Raw genomic sequence first — 22346 nt, forward strand, 5'->3', positions numbered from 1 at the left:
GTAGATCTTGAATGAATTACTTTGAAAGAATAAAGGCATTAATGAGGTAATTTCATTATAGAGGCTCATCCAAGCCTATGTGAAAACAAGGGAAGTAAATGGAGAGGAAAGCTGCCGAGGAAATTAGGGTTCCTTCCACACTAATTAATGTTTGGGGGCATTTAGCACAGGCACCAAATTAACTGCTCCAAAGAACGCCATTGACAAAAAAAAAAAAAAGACATTGTTGCCCTGCCATGTAATTAGAAGACAGTACAAGCAGAACACTTAATGAGTATAAAGCCAGCCTTTAACTTATTCTGCCCAGCTTCTGAAAACATGCCTTTGTAGAGGCCTAAGTTTAAGGAAGCACTGAGCGTACAATATAGGATTGTTTAGGTCCTTCTGGTCGCTGAGCTGTAAACAGGTAGCCCTGAATGACAGACTCTGAGACTCCTGGGAGGCCTGGCTTCCCAGAAAAAAAAAAAAAAAGGGGGGAAAAAAAAAGTCTTAAATGCATCCAGAAAGAAGCAAAAAAAGGTGAATAGGCCCAGTCCGGCAGAGCCAGTACAGTGAATGCTCACCGCTGTCTTAAGTGATTACATGATGTTGTGCCACCCCCTCTCATTGAGTTATCTTTACACTGCTTTTGTCTCCTCTAATTGAAGCTGATGAGGTGCTAATTGGTTGCTTTTTAAAAAAAGCACTACTTAACCACTGGCAAACAGAGTAAGACAGCGTGAGTGGAGTTAATGAGGGCTTAGCAAAAAAAAAAAAAAAAAAAACCAACAAAAAAAACCACCAAAAAAACCCCAAAAACACACCACACCAAACAAAAACACCCAAAAACCCCATAACCAAAACCACCCCACCAAAACCAACCATCCTCAAAACCCAAATCAACTCCTTTTGCTCGAAACTAAACCGATAAGGGAAACGATTGCATGAAGGAAATAGCTATGAGGGCTTGAGTTTTGGGAGAGAAAGGGACAATTATAGCACTAAATGAATGCCCACACTTTGGCCAGCGTCCTTGGCATTCTCTTTTTTTTTTTCTTGTTTTTATTTAATTTAAAGTTCTGCCATCAGAGTATTAAACCTGTTGTCACTACAGCTGGAGCCAGAGGTCCTGCCTCTCCCATATGCAAATATATTTCCTAAAAAAGGGTTAGCATGATATTAAATACTCTGTATTTTCCATGTATTCTGTAGGTGAGTTCATACCAGCTCCTGGTTTTCAAGACCAATTCTGTAGTTCCCAGCTACTGAGAGTATTCTGAGTGCCAAAGGAGAGTACAAAAAGGCCTTGCTGTATTGTTGGTGTTGCCTGACAAGACTCAGAAATAATTCTGTGAGCTTTTTGAAGGTGACACTGCAAATCTCTGTGTTAAACACAATCCTCTGTTGTTTCTGAATTTTTTTTATATCCAATCTAGGCACACATGTGGGTACAGGATGCTTTTTCAGGCTGTTTGTCCAAGTAAGCAGCACTTTTAGGCCTCCAGGAAGAGGCTGCCCTATGATGACAGGTTAGGAATCTCTGGCATGGGCTCAGGACAAACAATCAACTCTCAAAATTCTTCAAAATCCAGCAGCTAAGCCGTTTCCTATTGGATGAAAAGAGGAAAGTGGAGCTGAGACTCCTCCAGTCAGCTCAAGAAGACAATTAACTTTTCAGTGTGACAATTTTGATTATCTATTTATGTAGATGAGCAATAAAGTGTCAGGGTTCCTCCTTTCCTCACTTCTTTTTTTTTTCTTTTTACCTGTGTATAGAAAACTCAATCAGTATACAAACAGCGAGTTCTTTGTGTTTGTGTTTATGCTTGGTACCTTGTAGCTCTATTCACATTCTAAACTGGATTCTTTCCACTTTAATGCATGGTCACTTATTTTCTTTTGGTTGTCAGGAAAACCAGAGATCTCTTGCTGGCTGTTAGAAAGAAATTTCCTAGAGAACAAAGTTACAACCAGTTCCTCCAAACCGGTGCCCATAGCCATCCAGCTATAAAACAGCCAAGAAAGATGCAAAACTGGTAAACCCTGCTTTTTCCTGCAGATGCAGAGAGCAATTCAGTGGCTGCAAAGCTCCTGGAGTGCCACGTGCCAAATCACCTCTGTAATCAGCCTTGCCTTTGCTAGAGTCGAGCACCTTTTGTTGTTTCTGGTGGGGACCTGATTGCATTTTCAGGCCATGTCATCTGTGGCTCCTACCATCAGGGGCCAATAATCCTCATCTTTGACCTCAGAGAGAATTTGGCAGCTATCCCTGCAGGAGAGGTGGCAGATGGCAGTGTATCCATCAATTGCTGACATCAGTAAAGCTGGAGAAAGCAAGCAAGCAGCAGAGGAGAGGCTGGGAAGTCCTCTCATAGTCTGAAAATGGCTTTTCCTCAATTTTGGTCACTCTAGAAATGTTAGTTCTGTAAGAATTCACATGGGGTAATGTTTAATAGGTTTACAAATTTCGTTTGGAGGCCAAAAACACAAGGGGTGACAGCAAAGAATTTGATGCGGGTGTGTCAGTGGGTCTATTTTCCCCTGGGTTCCACGGGTTTCTTCGTGGTGTTTCCAAGAGCTCTTCTCAGTAAAACTCAACTGAAGGGGACTTCCCCATACTTATTCCTTTGGTTACCAAACCCACTGAGAACTCCTTCCTGCTCACATACAGAAATTGAGAAAAGTGGCAGTGATGATTTTGCACTGCAACTGGAATTATCTGGATAATTATCTGGTTCTCTGTTAATCAAGAGATGCATTAGGGATCATGCCCTATATTGCCCTCCCCACTGAGACTGGGACATGTAGGGCTTCAGAGAACCAACAAGGACATGGAAACTTGGGCAGAGCTGAGGGAAGACCTAGAGTCAGCAGAGGGAGAAATGTGCTGGAGAAAGAAATCAGCAAAGGTAGGGAGGGGAATAAAACAAGGGAGATAACAAAAGTGTAGCAGAGGTGAGTCTGGGGGAGACATCTGACAAGCGACAGGGACTTGTCACACAACTGGAAGAGAGGCAGCAGTGAGAAATTGGGTGTTTGAAGCTGTGCTGAGAATCACATGGGCAGCTCATCTAGAACCTGCAGTCCAGAAGCCAAAGTTCAAAGGCAGGGATGTTCACATGGTTTTTATGGCTCACTTCTGGGTCATTCTATTAAAGAGACTCTAAATTTGACAACTCCTAATGTTCAAAGAGGTTTAGATGGTTTTAAATCTGTTGAGCTCATCCCTGTTTGAGGTAAACATGAATGGCCCAATTGTTCATTTTAATAAAATTCAAATAAAAAAGAGCCATCCAGCACCACGGAAGGACACGTTAGAAGGGGGTCTGTCACTGAAGAGGAAAGTGAAGATGGTGCATCTTGATTCCATCTCAGATGGCCTGACTCCTGTCGCTATCAAACCAGTAATTGCCACCTTGAAGCTTCTACAGGCCAAAGTTGGATTAAGGCATCTGATTTTGCCAAGCACGTTAAGCTCTTTGCAGTTCCTTTAGTGGATTTAGCACCCAATTGATGCATCCTTTTGAAATATAGCCTTTTTTATGAAGTGGGCTGTGGAAGGCATGATGCCCTTTAATTGATGCCCAGCTATTATTTGTAAGATTTAGCCTTGATCCAGGAATAATTATCAAATTGTGTCTCAAAAAAATATCAACCAAAAAACGTGTGATGGCATCCTGAAAAATCTTGTGTGGAGAGGCTACAGCCTTGTTGGCCCTCTTGCCAGGTATTTGGCAGTTGGAAAAAAAGCAAAATATCCCCTAATGTTTTGCATAAATTCTTGCTGCTGTTCAAACCTTTAACTTATTTAAGGCTATTACTTTTTTTGTTGGTTTTTTTTTTTTTCTTCTGGCTACTTGTGAGCAAAGAAGGTAAATTCCCTTCTGGATGTTTGTTTGTTAGCCTGGTTTGGGGTTTTTTTGGTTGGTGGTGTTTTTGTGTGTTGGTTTGTTTTTTACTATTGCGAGCGGCTCAGGTTTTGCCAGCACACCTTCAATACAGTTACCCTTAACCGAAAGTCCTACAGTTCCTGTTTGAAAGAGCAGAGTGTTTCAATTTCTACTGTGCAAACAGGTGGCCTAATGTAAAATCACCTGCTTTTATTCCAAGGCTACACAGAAGAAGAAGAGAGATCTGCTGGCCTCTAAAATTGCCGTGATTTATACATCCACATATTTCGAAAAAGCATGGCACAAAATTAGAGGTGCCTGTGTTCCTGCCACAAGAACACCCCAGCCTTACAGAATATCCTGATTGTCCCAAAAAGCAGAGAATGCCTGCTTGTTTTAAAGAAAGCTTTGAAAAATGCCTGTGCAATTCTTTCTCTCACAGAGCCATGGTCCAAGTGAACTGAGAAAGCGGCAGGTACTTAATGGGTCATCTCCAATTTCTGTACTCTCTAATATTCTTCAAGCATAGCAATCTCATTCCAAACTGTTCCTTAGGCATACAGAACAAAACAATGCAAGAATCATTTTTGAAAACATTACCGTGTTTTACTAAATCCATCTATTTTGCTACAGATGAGCTGTTTGGCCACTTTATCCATGCGTATGGTATTTGTGTATGAGGTTTGCCCTGTCAAATGCCCCGAGGGATTAATTCCCAGAGTCCCAGGAGTGGATTGCGTCCGGAGCTCTAGGAAGAGCTGTCTCGCTTTCCAGTGCGCTAAATCCCCCAGGGCGATTCCACAGGCAGCAGCCTCCGGGCAGCACTAACCTGGGGAGGAAAAGAGCCCGCAGCACGGGCTGAGTGTGTCAGCAGCGGCAGCTGACGCACACAGCGACACCTTCACACTGGGAAGTCACCAAATCCATCCGCGCTGACTGAAGTATTTCGGGCTTGTCAAGCGTCATTGTTTTGGACTTCTCCTGACCTCGGTTAGCAGAACGGTGGCACCGCCTGTAAGCTTTTTCTTCAGTATTTGCCCGATAAGTAGCCCTGTAAGGCATTTGTTTTCTCTCATCAAATCATTAAATGGTAATGCAGTTGTTAGTTCGCCGTGCCCGGTTCGAATACATTTTGCAGCCAGAAACCATTCCCAGTTCATTAAGTGCCTGACCTCAGCATTAACACCCCCTCTGCTCGGGTAGCCTTGGAAACAAAGCTTCCTGTGCGTAATCCAAGCTTATCTAGCTCTTTATCCTACATGTGACCCTTAATTACTTGCTAAATTAGAATGGTTTTCTGAAAATCACAAGAGGAGGTTAATATGTTCTTCCAGAGCTGGTCAAGCTAAGATGACACCAAATTCACAGGGAATTCAAATTCCATGATCCCTGAAGGCGTCTCTTTCAGAAGGAAGATGAACTTTCCCAATGGGAGACAGTGTGCCATGATAATGCTCCTGTCACTCACTTTCCTTGCCCTGCTTGTCCAGACCCAGCTTAATCCAGTGTGAACAACGGAGTAAGTAAATATCAGGTTGATTAATTACGGTGCAAGATTCAGTAACCACTTGTCTTCTGTAATTAACATTGTAATTGAAATTAAATAATACACTTTCACACACAGATCGCTGGCCTAGGAGGAGGAGCAAGGGAGAATCCGCAAGGCTGTGACAGGGAGATGAAGCACAGAAAAACAGGGCTCAATATATTGTCTTTTTAAAATTGTGATGCATCTTAAGAAATTCTTCTGTCAAAAAAAATAGTTTTTTTTAAAGGCTGGATTGATGACCTTAGAGGTCTTTTCCAACCTTAATAATTTTATTATTCTAAAAAGAAAAATTGTTACTTCCAGATGTCTTGGAGTAGCGATTAAATCGGGTTGGTTGTTGAAGAGTGGCTTAAAATTACTGAAAGCCCACCTTCCCTTCACTGATTTGATAAACAGAAATAACGAGAAAAGGTAATGCTCTCTAAGATGCCCAGGGCTTTCCCTATGCATTGTTTCCCGGGGCAACTCAAGGACAGTGAATCTTTGGCTTCAATGAGTGGCTTTATAAAGCTGTGCTAAGGCTCATCTGCTAAGGCATGGTCTCAGGAAAAACCAAAAATAAAATCCTCTGTGACTTCCACACAGCATTTAATTAACTGCACATATATTAAAGCACAGGCAGTGCAAAAAATCCAGTCTGTTTCAGCATTCCCATCTATTGTGACACAGAAAATAATTCTGCCTGTGTGCAAAGGCTTGCCTTCAGGGATATTTATAAAAATCACGGACTGGTCACTGAGATGGGAGGAGACCAGACAGGTCTTGCATTTCTGCTCAAAATCCTCAAGTTCAACACAAGATACCTCAAAAGTTTATTAGCATAAGCAGTGATTCTCCCCACACTTTTTAGGAGTTCACTCACTGAAGCCTCATTTGTTTTCCTTTTTTCTCCTCTGCCCTTTCCAGTGTGGGCTTGTCAAGGTATCCAAATGCTCAGAGCTCTGGAGGCTGAAAGAGAGATTTGTAGCTACTGTGTGTTTTGACTTCCTTGATAAGACCTGTGGGAAATATCACGGCATTTTTATAAGAATAATGATAGAGAAATTATACTAACTACTTCCAGGCAGAATTTGAGACAATGAAGGAATTTCATTTGTTATGATTGTACAGAATTATGATTATAGAGATTATCAAACTGCCAGTGCAGGCAGTTCCTGTCAATCCAATCCAGTGGGCCATTTTCTGTTCTCTTTGCTGAGCCTTCATTTCCCTGTTACTGGGTTTGAATTCAAATGTAATTTTCAGGACAGAATTCAAAAAGTTCTTACAAATAGGAAACATTTTTATTTCCTTTAGTGAGCTCATGTAGCAAAACAATTTGAAGAGACTTACCTTGAAGAGTCTAAACTGCTAATATCTATAATTTTGGGAGTCTCTGGATGTTTTCCTGCATGTCACAGCGGATTGGAGGGCAGCTTTCTGCGCCTGGGAAAAAGACTTTTAAAGGAGTTTCCATTTTCAAAGGAGGTTTTACAAATCCTCCGTGCACAAGTGCTAAGACAGCGTCTATGCCAATGCCTCTAAATGGCAAAATTTCAGCCTGCTCTCACACGTGTGGGTGAGTGGGTAAGGGAATTGTTTCAAATGTGCTTTTGTGCTTTTGGGTTTCTAGTCTCCTTCAGCGTGGGTCTGGTATTTCATAGGCATAAATTCTGAGGTTACTGGCAAATGGAGGAAGCAGACAGAAGAGGGCCTCATGCTGCCCTGCTTGGACCTCTGAGGCACACACCATTTTATCCTCTGAAGTAATTCCAGAATTTTACTGGAAAAAATTACTTTCTAGATCTTTAAAGAACAGAAAAACAGCTGAGTTTTCTGTGTCTAGAAAGCTGCCAAGAAGAGACTCCCAATTCCCTTGACATCTCCCACATATATGCTCTAAAAATGCAAAATAGATTCAGAAATCAGGGATGGTTTAGAATATTGTTGGATGGAAGACACTATACAAAACAAAACGTCAAGCACTTCTTTCTCTATAGAAACAAGTGTTAACTGCTCAAGAATCCTCAATATGCTTATACGTAGACATTCTAAAATTTATCTCAGAAACATTTTGCTTGCCAAGTTTCATCTGGTCATATATTTGCTTACTCCTTTGTGTAGCTGAAAAAGAAGTGAGAATGTAAGGTTTTACTTTCACCCATTCTGAAGGAAATGTGTGCCATTTTAGAAAAATAACTTAATCTCTCCCAAATGCCTCCAAGGTCATCCTCTTTTTTTAGCAGGCTCTGAACCTACTTACTGAGTCTTAGATTGCTCATACTTGCAGATTAAGAGGAAAAGAAGGGATGTCAGAATCAAATGGGTATGAAAAATGTAGAACAAAACCCAAGGGTGTAAAGAAACTGAAAAAGAAAAACACTACTGATAATTATTTTCTTCCCCAATAAGGTTGTAAGACAGGCTGAAAACGAAGAGAATGGAAAAGGAAGCTCTTAACTGTTGGTTCAGTGCTTGGTTTAACTCCGAGACAAGCCCTGCCCCGCTCTGTGACGCTGCACACTGACAAGCAGCCGTGTTCCTCATCTTGGCAGTGTCGGGGGCTGTCCCCACCTGTCCCCGCTGTCACCGGTCACGGCTGGGGCCTGCCTGTCACCTTGTCACCTGGGCTTTGTTTTGCTCACCTCTGCGGAAGGTTGGTCTCGCATGTTAGGAGAAACAGCGTGGATTTTGCTGCGGGACTTCCGACTGCTCTGCAAATGAACCGAAAAGAGCCCGTGGAAACGCCGTCTTTGCTAAGGAAGTAACATTGAGGGGAACGAACAGGGTATTTATCTTTCAGACATTCTGTGCACCGTTAGCGGCTCGCAGCTGTCTGAGAGGCCGCACGAACGCGGCTGACCCGCACACCAGCTCACAGCGCACAGCCCCTCGGACCCGGGGCAGTTAGGAAATTCACCAGGAGGGACCGGGATCGGGGCACGCTCCGACCGTGCCCGGGGCCCCATGCCCCGGTGCCCGGTGCCCGGTGCCCGCCCGGTGCCCGCCCCCTCCCCGCCCTCAGCCCGCCCCCTCCCCGCCCTCAGCCCGCCCCGGTTCCCGCCCTCAGCCCGCCCCGGTTCCCGCCCACCCCCCGCCCTCAGCCCCGCCCCGGTTCCCGGCGCGCTCCCCGCCCTCAGCCCCGCCCCTGTTCGCGCCCGCTCCCCGCCCTCACCGCGGTCCCGCCTCTCTCCCCGCCCCTCACGCGCCCGCCCCCGAGCTCGGCCAATCAGGGGCCGCCCCGCTGGCCCTGTGCATTGCCCCGCAGCTCGGCCAAGATGGCGGCGCCGCTCGCCCCGCTGGTGTTCCTCCTGCTCGCCCTCGGCCGCCCGGCGCTCTCCGGTGCACAGGCCACGGAGGGCGCGGCGGCTGCGCCGCATCGGCGCTTCGAGTACAAGTACAGCTTCAAGGGGCCGCACCTGGTGCAGGCGGATGGCACGGTGCCGTTCTGGGTGCACACGGGCAGTAAGTGCCGGGCGGGGGTGACGGGGCCGGGCCAGCGGCGTTCCCGAGGTGGAGGCGGCAGGGTCCGCTCGGGGGACGCGGGGTCTCGGGGAGAAGCCGCGGGCGAAGTTGGCCGTGGGTGCCGGCCGTGCCCTCGGGCTCCACGTGGCACCGGAGGCGCAGGGGAGATGCTGCGGTGGCGACAAGGTGCCCGGGCCTGCCCGCAGGTACAAAGGCATCCATGGCCCTATGGGCTCCTGGTGCGGCGGCCGCGGGCCCGGGGAGGGCATTCGTGGCGCTGCCGGGAAGTGCTGATGTGTCACTGCTGCCGCGCTCCATCTCGGCCCGGGCCCGGCTGCCACACAAACCGCTGGGTTTCGGCGTCTTAAAGCTCGAAATGCAAATAGGACTTCGTGGAACAACGTTTGTTTCTGTGCGCTCTGGGTTAAGGGTTCCGTGGTGCTCCAAAAGGCTCGTTGCCTTTCCTGAGTGTCCCCCCGTTGTGAAAGGTGTTGACATTTACAGTTCCATCTTCACAGTTTGTCTGCAGTAACTTCTGCTGTGGTTTTGGTTTTTGTCAGACTTTAACTTAGTTGCTACTGCTTAATTCTCAAATGTACCTTTTTTATTACTTGACGTTATGATGCAAGTGACATGAAGGCAACTGTCTCTAGATGAGTTTTTCCCCCCTTCTTTTTCAAGAAAATAATCCCTAAAAGTAATGTTATTTAATGCAGGCAAATGAATCTCTCTCTGAATGTATGCCTGTTGTTCTTTTATACTGCTAAGCAGAAAGTTAGAACATCTTGTTTTCTTTATAGATGCCATCCCAAGTGCAGATCAGATCCGTATAACAACCTCCTTGAAAAGCCAGAAGGGCTCAGTGTGGACAAAAAACAAATCAATATTTGAATATTGGGAAGTGGAAGTGACCTTTCGAGTTACAGGAAGAGGCCGCATTGGAGCTGATGGATTGGTAGGAGCAGTTTAATGTAACTGAGAAAAACAAATGTGCTTTAAAAGTGAATCTTGACGTATGACTTTTTGCTTTCTTCATAGGCAATCTGGTTTACAGAAGAGCAAGGCTTGGAAGGTCCTGTTTTCGGGGCAGCTGATAAATGGAACGGTGTTGGAATTTTCTTCGATTCGTTTGACAATGATGGGAAGGTTGGTTGGAAGGAAACTCTTACAGCAAAGATGACAAATTAATTTCCTGTCTCTTGTGGAAGAAACTAGGATGTTGTTTTCTTACTCTTCCCCTCTTTCACTTCAAAGGGCTAAAATAAAATAGTCACGTTTCCCTTCCACTGGAAACACCAATTTCTATACGTGTATTCAGAGATGCTCTTTTTCTTGGGAGAAATCTGCTTTGTGGCAGCTCAGCAGCAAAGATTTTGTAGCTTGATGAGGATGACAGTTGCTGTATTCAATTCTTAATTTTCCAGTCCAGAACGATCCTGAAACTTAAACAATGCGTAGTAGGTCTGCTTGGGTGCTTTTGCTTTCCCTGCACAACTTTGGCTTGCTTTTAGACATTTTAGACTGATTTTAGCAGAAGGCTTTCAGAGATGTAGCTGATATTTCCCTTCAAATTAAACTAATCCATTTGTGTGCCATTTCTTTCCCTAGAAAAACAATCCCGGAGTGATTGTTGTAGGCAACAATGGAAAGCTGCTGTATGACCATCAGAAGTAAGTTTATTTTCAGCTTTATTGCTGAATGCTTGCTTTTGAATGATGAATTGTTCCATGAAACCCTTTGAGAAGCATTATAAAGCTTCTTTCATACAAAACTTTGTTGTTTCCTTTACATTTGAGGGTTTTTATTTGTTAAAACACTGCTTTGGCAGTAACAGCAGAGAAATTGGCAACTGATGGATATTTTATTGGCATATGCTCTTTGGGATGGATGAACTCAGATGAATACAGGTACAGTCCAGACTATTGCTTATGGGGGTCCTCCACACACAGCTAATAATTGGCAGAAGTGACTAACTGAAAGCAAATTGCTGTTAAATTAGTTGGATTCATTTTGATTTCTGATTATTTATCAGCAGCACAGTGGACACCTTTTTGGATTTCGGAGAGGAGAGGTGTCTAGCTCAGTTGGTGCAGTCACTACAGCTTATTTCCATCTAGGTTCCTGGGTGCAGGAATATGTCTGAAAATTGTGTCTTAGGATGTATCTCAGAAAACAGAGTTCCCCACTGCTGCGTTCCCTCTGGATTGTGTCCTGAGTACAGCATGCAGTACTGGAGATCCCTGCAGAAAGCTCACTGCAATTGCAGAGCAGCCTAGAAAAGCTCTTGCAGATTGAAAAATTGTGATGAGGTTGCTTAGTGAGAGTCAGACACTTTTTTGTCCCAGCTGATGAATGATAACACAGAGTTTTATTGATGTTCTCTTTTTGCACAGCGATGGATCCACGCAAGCCCTGGCATCCTGTCAGAGGGACTTTCGGAACAAGCCCTATCCTGTGCGAGTCAAGATCACCTACTACCAAAAAACACTGACTGTGAGTCTCAAATAACAGAATTGTTTTTCTCAGCTTCTTAAATGTGAAACTGGGTTTTCGCAGAGTTGCAACAAATATGTCAGTTCCAGCGTTTTGGCTGCATTAGAATGCAGGTATTGCTGATTTTTCTAATGTGACTTAGGAGGCAGTTGTGCAAACACACTCATGATGTGCTCAAACCCTTCTGTTGCTCTGGACTTGCCTGGAGAGGTGTCCCAAAGTCAGGATCTGTTTAAGCTACAGGTGATCGAGCTGCTCCTGAGCTTGGTATTTCTTAAGCTAATCTAAGAGTTGCAGAGGGGTTTATAGCTGATTTTTGTACCAGAGGTTCTTGAAATGTGACTAAAAACCTAAAACTATTCAACAGTAGATTTAAATTTTCTAGTGGGGGCTTCTCACCTCCAAGAAATAGTAGGGCTTTCAAGACTAAAGACTAAAACCCACTGGTATAAGGGGGTCTTCAAGGCTTTTCTAAATACTAGCTGATTGTGAATTCCCTCTAGGTAAGGAGAGAAAAATACTTGTGTGGTGCCAGGTTGTGAAAGCTACAGAGTGTGTGTTTGTTGGCACCTGATCTCTTCTGGAAAGGTGCTGTTGATATATTCACAGGTAGCAGCCATAAAGTGCAGAGCTATCATTTTGTAGTAGAAGTTTCTCTAAAAGTAAACATGACTGCACCTAGAAGAGGGCAGACCTTGTACCATGTTGTAATGGGAAAAGCTGCCTGTCACTCCTGAATGAAAGTTAAACTTCAGCCTCCAAGGCTGCTCTATTCTCACCCGGGCCCTGATGCCTCCTCTGGGAACTCCTCTGTCCCAGATGTGGCTGCTAAACTTAGCAGTTCTCTCTTTCTCTGGGGATGCATCTGCAGAATCTCCTTAAGCTTTGAATCAGAACTGCAAGGGATGACTGGTGTAGATCAGTTCTGTGTTGCCCAGAACCTTCTTAGGATGTGGACTTTTGCAAATAGAATGCTTATGTAAAATGTTGGTAAAATGTTTCTTTCAAAAAATAAATAGTTTTTTGTTTCCGGTATGAGCTGAGTTACCCAAAAAAGTTGTATTTTGTGAGCATTACTGCGAACTGACAAAACAATTAACACAAAAATGTGGTGAAAATCATAACTGTTTGTCCTTTTAGGTATTAATTAATAATGGCTTTACTCCGGATAAAGAGGACTATGAGTTTTGTGCCAAAGTGGAAGATATGGTGTTGCCATCACAAGGGTATTTTGGAATATCTGCAGCCACAGGGGCACTTGCAGGTAGAAAATGTTAAAAATTATGGCAAATGCTGTGGGGACTTGTAAGGCTTGCAAGAAAGGTTGATTGGTTGGGTGGTTGGGTTTTTACTACTCGTGTTGATCCATTATACCAATTTTTGGCCATGATGATGTAATGAACCCTCTTGCAGTCCCAAATTACTTACATGCTTTGGACTTTTCCTTGCTCCAGCTAAAGAATTTTCATTTTTTTCTGACAAAGCCCCTGTATAGTCTCATTCCCCACTGCACATCCTCTTGTGAGGATGCTGTTTTTTGAAGATCCTTTGCAAGTGGGAGGTTGGCTTGGGAGTTAGACACATTTGTAAGGTGGTTTTTTTTTTTTTTTTTGTTTCTCGAATACAGATGACCATGATGTGCTGTCATTTCTGACCTTCCAGCTGACTGAACCTGGGAAGGAAGCAGTAAGAATTTTTATGCATGATTAGTAAAATATTGTATTGTACATATTATTGTATGTGCAGCACCAAATTGTGGTATTTCCTCTTAAGTCACACATGGCATTCCTGTTTCACAATTTTGGCATGTGGCTGTGCTGTCACGTGCTTTAGAAAAATTAAACTAGTATTGTAACGTTTCAGTAATATTGTCATTAATATTCTCAAGACCAGAATTCTGGAAGCACCAGTGAAGCAACAAAACTCATGATGTTAAATCAAACCGTGAAGTATTATAAAGTAAATTTTCTTTTGGAAGTGGGCCAATTTCTGTTCTCACTTTCAACTTTCCCTACTTCTAGGATGATTCCGTACTGCTAAACAGCATTTATCCTTGTTAAACTTGTTTTAATTTTCTATTGGGAAAATTTTCTATTTGATCTACATGGGAATGTGTAATTTTTCACTTCAGCTAAATGTATGAATGTGCTGCAGTCATTTTGTTAGGTGTTCACATCTGAAATCTGACCAGGAGAGTCAGTTGTGTTGAGAGTGGGGGAGAACATGAAAAAATCTCACACGTGCCCTTCCCACTGATAATGTTTTAAAGCCAACACCAGATGCAGAAATCCCTCAGAAAGATAAAGAGAAGTATCAAGAACAGTTTGAACACTTTCAGCAAGAATTGGATAAGAAGAAGGAAGAATTTCAAAGGGAACATCCTGATGTGCAAGGACAGCCAGGCAAGTTATTTGAGCTATTTTTCAGTTGTCCAGGAAAACATTTGTTTTCCAGGATATTCCGAACTAGGGATACTCTGGCTGATCTTGCTAAGCTCCCACTGATGTTACTTACATTATTTTCAAGTCTTTACTGTAATTTGTTTCCTGTTTCTAAAGTTATCCTGGTGGTGTGCCTGTATTGAGAACAAAATGAATGACTGGAAACATGGTGGGAATTATGAACAACAGAAGGGAGAGGAGGTCATGCATTTCTGTAAGGTGGTGATTAAGACAGCGTGGCCTTTTTCATTATTTAAAGGACATTTTTTGGTCTGTTTCTGTATATTCATAGAAAACTTTTTTAAAGGTGGGCTAGTGCATATCTTGGAACATGTTCTTAAAATGGAAAAACTTTTTAATGCTTGCCTAATGCTGGACAGACAAGAACCCAATTATTTGAAAATATAATGGAAGCCATTTGTTACTTCTGTATGTATAATAGCTGTATGTGACTGCAAATACACTGGGAATATACTTTGGGCATCTAGAGGTGAAATTTCAATGTAAAATTGTCATCTTTATTGCATAGTGATACATTATGACATTATGTTCTAAAGGTCCCATTATGCATTTTTGAGATATGGTTCAGCCTTTCTTTGATATGAAATAATCCCTTTGCCACAGAGTCTTTTGGACGTTGGGATGGTGAAGTTGTAGGAGAAGGTAGATGGATGTGAATATGTTAAGGGAGCAAGAAGAATGATCCAATGCAACTTGTGAGGAATGTGCACACGTGTAAAAAGCCCCTGTGTTTTTTCTTAGCAGCAGATGATGTTTTTGAAACTGTGAGTGATCGTGAACTGAGGCAAATCTTTGAGGGGCAGAATCGAATTCATCTGGAAATCAAACAGCTTAACAGACAGCTGGACATGATTCTAGACGAGCAGAGGAAATACGTCTCTGCAGTCACAGAAGAGATTGCCAAAAGAGGAGCTGGGTCTCCAGGTCAGCAGGGACAGGTAAATAAAACCCATGGTGATTCAGAACCCAGCCTGATTTCAGCAGTGGGATCCATTTGTTTTTTCCAAGATATGTTGATCTTTTTTTCCCCCTGCCCCTACCAGGTTTCCCAGCAAGAGATAGAGACAGTTGTGAAAACCCAAGAAGAGGTCATTAGACAAGTAAAAGAAATAAGGTAAACACCTTCCGAATATTATGGGAGTGGTTTGAATTTTATGATTTCCGTTTAAATCCTCTGTATTATTTCAGTGAGACAGTATTGACAAACTTTACGTTTGTGTCAGTTCCTTAGTGAAGACTCCCTGCATATATTTAATTTCTGTAATAAAGTCAGTTCATGCCCCAAGGATTGCTAAGTGCCCTAATTTGTCTCTTTTTTATAATGAAATTCCATTATTTTTATAATAAAATTCAACAGCTAAGTTTAGCCCCTTTAAAAACAATGAAGTAAATCCCTTATCTTGAATGTGCTATACTGCTAAAATAGATTTGTGAAGATGCTTGTGTTTGATGGGGGTGTCTCAATACTTCTTTTAAGATGTTTTACTGTTGCTGACTTAATCAGGAATGGCTTTAAGCTGGTTTAGCCCTTCATTTGCAGGAGCTAAAACATAACATTACTTACCTTGTATTTAAAAAAAAAAAGGAGAAAAACAATTCCTTCAGTTGTGCTTCCCCCACCCCCATATTAGTTTAAGGGCAGCTCCTGTGATTTATCTAAGTAGGTCAGTTTTTTGTAGAATGAAGATTAGAGTGCTTCCATTTTTGCACTTGTTCTTCCACAGAAGCTTTTATGTTAATATTCTTGACAAATCTTTATACCTTGCGAGCAAATTAGATTTTCTTGTTAACATTGGCATTCTGCCCTTTTAGTGACTACTTACCAGCTCACAGTTTGCGTAACATCATCTTAATACTTTTCTTAGATTAAAGAAATGCTTTATTTAGAGAGAGAAATAAACAGCCCCTCTGTGCATTGCTTGTCATCCCGCAGGAAAAGGACTTAGGAGCCAAGTAATTTTCTTGGCAAGATTGTGGATTTCTTAATCACCTGATTACAGAAGAATCTTGCATGTTCCTACAATAGAAACTATCAGCAGGGTGTTATTAGTGCAAAAGTCAATATAAATTCAATTTGACACAGGCGTGTCTATTAAGGGAAGTTATTTTGCTTTTAACAAAGTCTGGATTAGTCTGGGGGAAGGTGGGTGTGCAGATTTCTGTTCATTATATAGAGACGGTTCTGTGAGGAGGGAGAAGAACCAAGCGAGTGTCCCACTTGTGTTATAACACTGTGAGGTGTGTGGAAAGACAGAATTACTGTCAGTGGTTATGAGGCAGTGGGCATGACAGGCTATTTAAGGTAAAACCTTCCAGTGAGAAATCTACTTCTAAAGTTATCATTATAACTAAAATTATCATTATAACTAAAATTATCATTACAATTGCAAGTCCAGGTAAATGAAAAAATTGCTGACCATTCTACAGAGAGTTAGGAGTACTCCATGAAAGCATTGAAGTATGCTTCCATCTCGACCAAACGGAAAGTTTTAAGTAAATTAAAAAGAAATCCAAAGGCATACATTTTGATTGTCTATTCTGTTAATAATGAAGAGATTATCATTCACATGATAAATATTTTAGCTGTAGAATAATCCTCTTTGCAACTCAAAAGAAACAGCACAGTAGGGGAAAATTATATAAACGTATTGATTAGAGATTAAGGTTTTTTCTTTCATTGACTAGTTTACTTCAAACCAAATTAGTTATGAAACCTCAACTTTTTCTGGATTTAATTTCATTTGTTGTAGAAGGAAAATGAATTCACAATAAGATAATATTAAGTATTTTGACAACGCATATGGGAATTGAGTTCCTCATATAAATGGTAATCACGAAACAAGGATGTATCTAAATCTTTTCTTATCCCTAAAGCCTCTTCCTTGTTTTTATTTCTTACATGACTGATTTTATTTATTTATTTATTTATTTATTTTTCAAATAGCTTTTGGGTTTCTACAAAGATTGCAAACTCTGCTGATCCTAAAGCCCTGGCCAGCGCCTCAGACAGAACTCTTGTTCTACAGCCCTCAGCAGTCAGGCAGGCAAAGCAGATGTCTGGCAACAGAATATTTGCTAGTTCTTATTCTCAGCGTGACTGAGAGATGGGGCACTCTACAAATGGCAACTGTCTGCACAATGAACGATTTTTAAAAATAGTAGCTTGACTAAAGGATTATTTCTTGAGAGGTATTCTTGAGAGCTGGTAAAATTTGCTGCCTTTTGGTGCAATTATGTATTTCAGCCTAATTCTAATGAGCTAAAAGCTGTCCAGAACAGCTGCTGTTTTATAGAAAAGCTGGTGTGTGATGAAAGCTGGTTTGTTATTTGTCTTGTTTCAGAAGTTCTGTGACCGATGCTCTGAGATCCATCAGTGGGGCTCAGCACCCTGGCTCTGCAGGAGTCTACGAAACAACCCAGCACTTCAATGACATCAAAGAACACCTCCACGTAGTGAAGAGGGACATAGAGCACTTAGTGCAACGCAACACGGTAATTTATGTGCTGGGAGTGTAAGTGTAAGTGTAATACGGCTTTCTCTGGCTCTTAGTGAAAAGCTAGGGAGAGCCAGTATGCAATTTAGGGAGCAATTAATCCTTCATTAAGCTGCTTCACTAAAACTATGCTGCCTTGACCTAACTGCATGATCTGGGTCTTGATGAGAAGTTTTGCACAAAGAGCATGATTTTTAGTCTAATTTCCTGTGGAAACAAGGTCAAGCAATTAGGTTTTCTAGGTGCTTGTTTTTTTGTGTGTGTGTTTTCCCCCTACTTAACAGCTCTATACAGAGGAGATTCTGTGGTGCTTCTGCACACAAGGGAGAGCTTTAATCAGGGAAAACTCAGGCAGGCTCTCCTTAAGGCTTCTTAATGCAAAAAAAAATTACTGTGTTCACATTCAGCAGTACCTTAGTCTAGCCTAGGTAGCAGTTAAGCTGAATTAGCTTATGATCTGTAGAAGGTCCTTGATTAATTTACCATATTTATGTATTCTTTCCCACGTAAACCTCAATTTAACATCAGGCAATTTGTCTGAGAAATGTAGAGGCGGGAGGGGAGAGTGAGATGAGTAGTAAGATTATTTTTTCAGAGTACTGTAGTTTCTCTCCATCTTCTGTTTTGCAATTGCAAAACAATTGCAAAGCCCTTGTTTTGTAAGTCTTTTGATGGGATGTCTTGTTTGCTCTTTTCTTGGTTTTTAGCCATCCAGTGAGAAACAGAAGTGTCCAGAGTTGCCACCATTCCCATCCTGCTTATCTACAATGCATTTCTTCATATTTGTGGCAGTGCAAACTGTGTTATTCATTGGTTATGTAATGTATAGGTAAGTCTGGTGTGGCTTAAAGACAGCAGGGCAAATAGTTTTAGAACTGCTGACTGATAATGTCATTGGAATGGTATCATTGTGTTAATCTTGTTAAAACAAGGAATCATTCAGATTGGAAGAGACCTTGGGAGGTCTCCAGTTTAATCTTCCGCTCCAAACGGGGTCCACGCTGAATTCAGATAGGGTCACTTGGGATTTAAACTGGTCAGGCCTTCAAAACCTCTGAGAATGCAGAATTTACCACTGTTCCAGAACCCACTGAAAATGCTGAATTATCATAATGAAGTTTGGTTTATTCTATCCCCATTCACCCACCATGTATCAAGTAGGAACCTGACCTGGTTCAACCTGACTTCTATGTCTTTTTCTTTTTCTTTTTCTTTTTTTCTCTTTTTCTTTTTTTCATTGGGATGGTCTTTCTCTTCTCCTCCCCCTCCTTGTGATGTCATAATATTGAAGTTCTATTCGCATTGATGAAAAGGACAACCTCCATGCTTGGTAGTGTTTTTGCCATGAGCTGGAATGATGATTTCCAAGACAAACAAGGAGCTGGTCCCCTGCAGTTCTTTGTGATGCGTTTTTAATTCCAACACCTGGATGTGGTTGATCCACAGAAAAGTAATGATCTGTGCCAGAGGGCAAAAGGAAATCCCACTTAAAGTCAATTCTTTCCCTGATATTTAGGCAAATCAGAAACTGAGAAGCTTCAGAAAATGTTCAAGAGTATTTTAAAAGTCAGTTTGTTTGTTCACATGGGGTTGTTTGGGGTTTTTTTCCTTTTGTGTGTCTTTGTGAAGAGAAAAAAATATATTATGCTTTTGTGATATGATTTATATTTTTTCTAAGTCTCTATTAATAAGGAATGGAATCTCCTAATCTTCAAATAAATGAAAATTTAAAGCAGTTAGCTAGTTTCAAATTAAAAAGACTTGAAGAATTATTTTCTGCCTTTTCTTTCAGGAGCCAACAAGAAGCAGCAGCCAAAAAGTTCTTTTGATGACCTGTTCCGTTTGTGTGTACATAACACCAGTCTGTATGCACAGAAAAAATTCTACACTTCTGTAAATGAGGGAAATTGTAGTGTTGGATATACTTCAATATTATAAATTATTGAATTTTGTTAAATAAAATGAGGTCCCATTTCAAGTGTTGATGCTAAAAACAGGGAGCAAATGCTGGATGGGGTAAGACTGTGCACCCTTTTTCATAAATACTGAAAGGCAAACTCCCCAGTCCTCTGCTTTTGTTAAGATTCCAGAGGAAGAGTTGAAGCACCCAGGCTTGGTGTTTGTTCAGAGTGTGAATTGCAGATGGATGATTTGTGCAGAAAACTTGCTACTAAGTGTCCTGACATAGCAGTTAAAAAAAAAATAAAAATAAAATAAAAAGAAGCTAAAAAATCCCAGACCTCAAAGAACCGTTCTTCTGTGGAGTTTGGGGTTTTTTGGTGGGTAAAAATTTATTATAAACATTTTATTTGTTTACCACTTGGATTTAAATGTATAAGAATATTTTAGTTAATTCTTACTTAAACACTTTTTAAAATGTGGACACAAAGACAGACCTTTAAGACCCTGACTCTTGATACTTGATGAAAAAAAACAATTATACACAACATGCAAAGAAAGGCTTTTCTCCCTGTTTTGCAGTTTGATTTTGGGCAGTGAGAAAAAATGTGATGAAGTAGTTTCTTCAAGTACATTGTGGGGCTGATTTCTTTTTTCATGGTTTCAAGTCTGTAATTTTTTGGGGAGATTTGTGGAACTTTCCCAACAAAGGTGATTGTTTTATCCATCTTCCAGTCTGATTAAGGATATATTTAGTGTGTGAATTTGTCTTTACTTTTCTAAAGCTGTCTTGTGTCTTTCACGTATCAAGTACAGATGCTTTGGTTTAAATCTTGACTTGGTGAGTATTGTAAACTGCAGCTATTGAGTGTTAACCCATTTCTTCACAAACTTGCTTTGGACATGTTTGTTAATCTGTAGAACCAGTGTTTTGTGTCAATTCCTGTTTGGATATCAAAAGCATAAGACTGAATATGTGATTTTGATACTGCTTATCAAGTGAACATTTGCTTCAGGAAAGAAAGAAAGAAAGCAGAGAGCCCAACTTAGGAATGTGAAATTAATTAATTTTGCCTTGTTTACATATCTGTGGTAACTTTGTCCTTGAGTTGTATGTAGAATTAGAATAAGTATTTCTGTGGTTTCCTAAGTTCTATAAAATACAGAAATGCATCAGGATATTTCACTTAGAACTGTTAATTTGTTTATCTGAATCTGCAAAGAATGATCTGTAATATGACTACTCCTATTGCATTTCTGCAGTCTGCTCCCTTGGAGTGCAACACGTGCTGCCAAATTCACTGTAATGAAGAACACTTCAGTATTGTGCCTGTCAGTTTGGTGAAATGATAAATCTATGCAATATATTTTGTTACTTTAAGTACAGTGTCCAAAAAGCGAATGTCTGTGCTATACTAAGAAAATGACACTGGCTACACACCAATTAACACATCTGCAGTATGGAGGATACTCCAAGTGGTATAGCTTTATAGATTCATTTCTAAATTTGAGCAGATTTTGCTGTACTGATGAGAGAAACTACTTCCTCAGGCTAATCAATGAATAAACAACTTTTCAGATAAAGCAGAATAACCCACTGGAATTTATCTCTTCAGTTCTTTCAACACCAGCAAATATTTCCAGGTGCCTTGAGTCTAAGCTATTACAACCCGGACTCTTGTAATGAAACTTACTATATTTTCTTAATGGTTCTGAAATTGTACAGTGGTGTTTCCTTTCAGTTGCAGACCTTCTTGCATCAGCGCAACATCCAAACAGAGCTCCTCTCACAGCAGGCTTTGCAAAACCCCTTATGCAGAAAGTATTTTGATACATATCTGGCAGAATGAGGAGCAGTTCTGGTGTGTCCATTGGAATGAGCCTGGATTTTGTTACTGTGAATTTACCCACTCATTCCTTTGATTTAAAGCTGGAGCAGCCCCTACTTCTGTTTGTTTGTTTAGAAAGAAGAGCAGCTTGGGGGCCATGTCTAGAAGGAAGCTTGGAGCCTTCCGTTTTCAGGAGGAGGCTGCTGGGTCAGACATGGCTCCCACATGCAATGAGAAAACTTCTGCAGCAGGGAACAGAAGGTCTAATATGGAACACCAGAAAACTGGGGACTTTGCTTCATGATTCATCTCACAGCTGTCTCCCCTTGGAGCTTCCATAATTCACTGGATCAATAGAAAACTCCCAGCTGCCCAGCTCAAATTTCATCCTGTCTGTTCTTGAAGTAATAGCAACAAATTAGGATTGTAAGAATATTTTTCAGTCAATGTAGCCTCCTGCTAGGTGTCTTTCAGCAGTGACAATGTGTTTGATTCTTATCCAGTAAGATTTCACAGCTAGGAGGAAAAGATGCAGAGTGCAGTTGGACAGTATTAGGGAGAACAAGTTCTATTTGAATTGTGGATAAGTGCAAGTATTTGGCAATGACAAAATAATGGGATTGTACTGGTGGGGGTTTATTAAACACATGGTCACCCCTGAGTATTTCACAAGTCAAATGCACAATATGGTTTGTAAATGACCTGGTTTATGGTTTGTAAATTAATTGCTGTGGTTTGCAACTTCTGTGGGAAGAAAATCTGACCTTTCTCAATGATTGATGACTGTAACACCAAAAAATGTCAACTTTTTTCTTTTTATTATTTTAAATTCAAACAGTTGACAGTTTCATGTTTGTTTCTGACTGATGTAAATTGATACTTGGAGTTCAGAGATAACCTTATTTGAATAAAGGTGCATATTTTTAGTAAGCCTTTTTCTTTTCATTTGGTACATGTGCATGAAATCTAAGCAAGTATTTGAAGCATTCGTTACGCTCAGTTCAGAGTCAGAACACTTACAGATCTGGGTTTAGTTCTACCTAACACTGGGGAGTTAATGGCATTTTGCGTCTGAATTCCCTCTGTGACTTTTCCCCAGCCAGGAGCAAGTTTTTTAGCAAGTGGAGGACAGGAGTCTTGAATGGAACCCATTCTAGCTGACAAAACCCTAAAACACTTCTTTCTGATGGTTCAGCTACTAGAAAAGGCTACAATCCTCTTGGTAGAGGGATGAAGCAGGGGACAGAGTCCAGGTTCTTTCAAGAACACCTTAGTATTTTTGCATTATCTGACTGATAGGAACAAAG

At 41.3% G+C, this 22346-nt stretch overlaps 1 protein-coding gene and 1 long non-coding RNA gene across 3 annotated transcripts; one reads left to right on the plus strand and one right to left on the minus strand.

Moving 5' to 3' along the window:
- Positions 1-4507: 4507 nt before the first annotated feature.
- On the minus strand, positions 4508-8091 carry LOC143696601 (uncharacterized). The gene is made up of 3 exons (XR_013186001.1): positions 8043-8091; positions 6751-6843; positions 4508-6416 (listed from the first exon to the last, which is right to left on the minus strand). It is a non-coding gene; the product is annotated as an uncharacterized LOC143696601 (long non-coding RNA).
- A 550-nt stretch (positions 8092-8641) lies between these two features.
- Positions 8642-21969, plus strand: LOC129132600 (protein ERGIC-53). Of its 2 annotated transcripts, none has more exons than XM_054651923.2 (13): positions 8642-8862; positions 9663-9817; positions 9901-10008; positions 10471-10532; positions 11256-11355; positions 12496-12619; positions 12983-13041; positions 13625-13757; positions 14559-14755; positions 14861-14931; positions 17159-17309; positions 18019-18140; positions 19104-21969. In XM_054651923.2, the coding sequence occupies exons 1-13, from the start codon at positions 8676-8678 to the stop codon at positions 19138-19140; spliced, it is 1506 nt and encodes a 501-aa protein (XP_054507898.2). In that variant the 5' UTR covers positions 8642-8675; the 3' UTR covers positions 19141-21969. The 2 variants fall into 2 exon arrangements, with proteins under 2 accessions (XP_054507898.2, XP_077049288.1); XM_077193173.1 differs by having other exon boundaries at positions 8643-8862; positions 14562-14755.
- Positions 21970-22346: the final 377 nt, after the last annotated feature.

Source organism: Agelaius phoeniceus, chromosome W (assembly GCF_051311805.1).
Source record: "Agelaius phoeniceus isolate bAgePho1 chromosome W, bAgePho1.hap1, whole genome shotgun sequence".
Lineage (NCBI taxonomy): Eukaryota > Metazoa > Chordata > Aves > Passeriformes > Icteridae > Agelaius > Agelaius phoeniceus.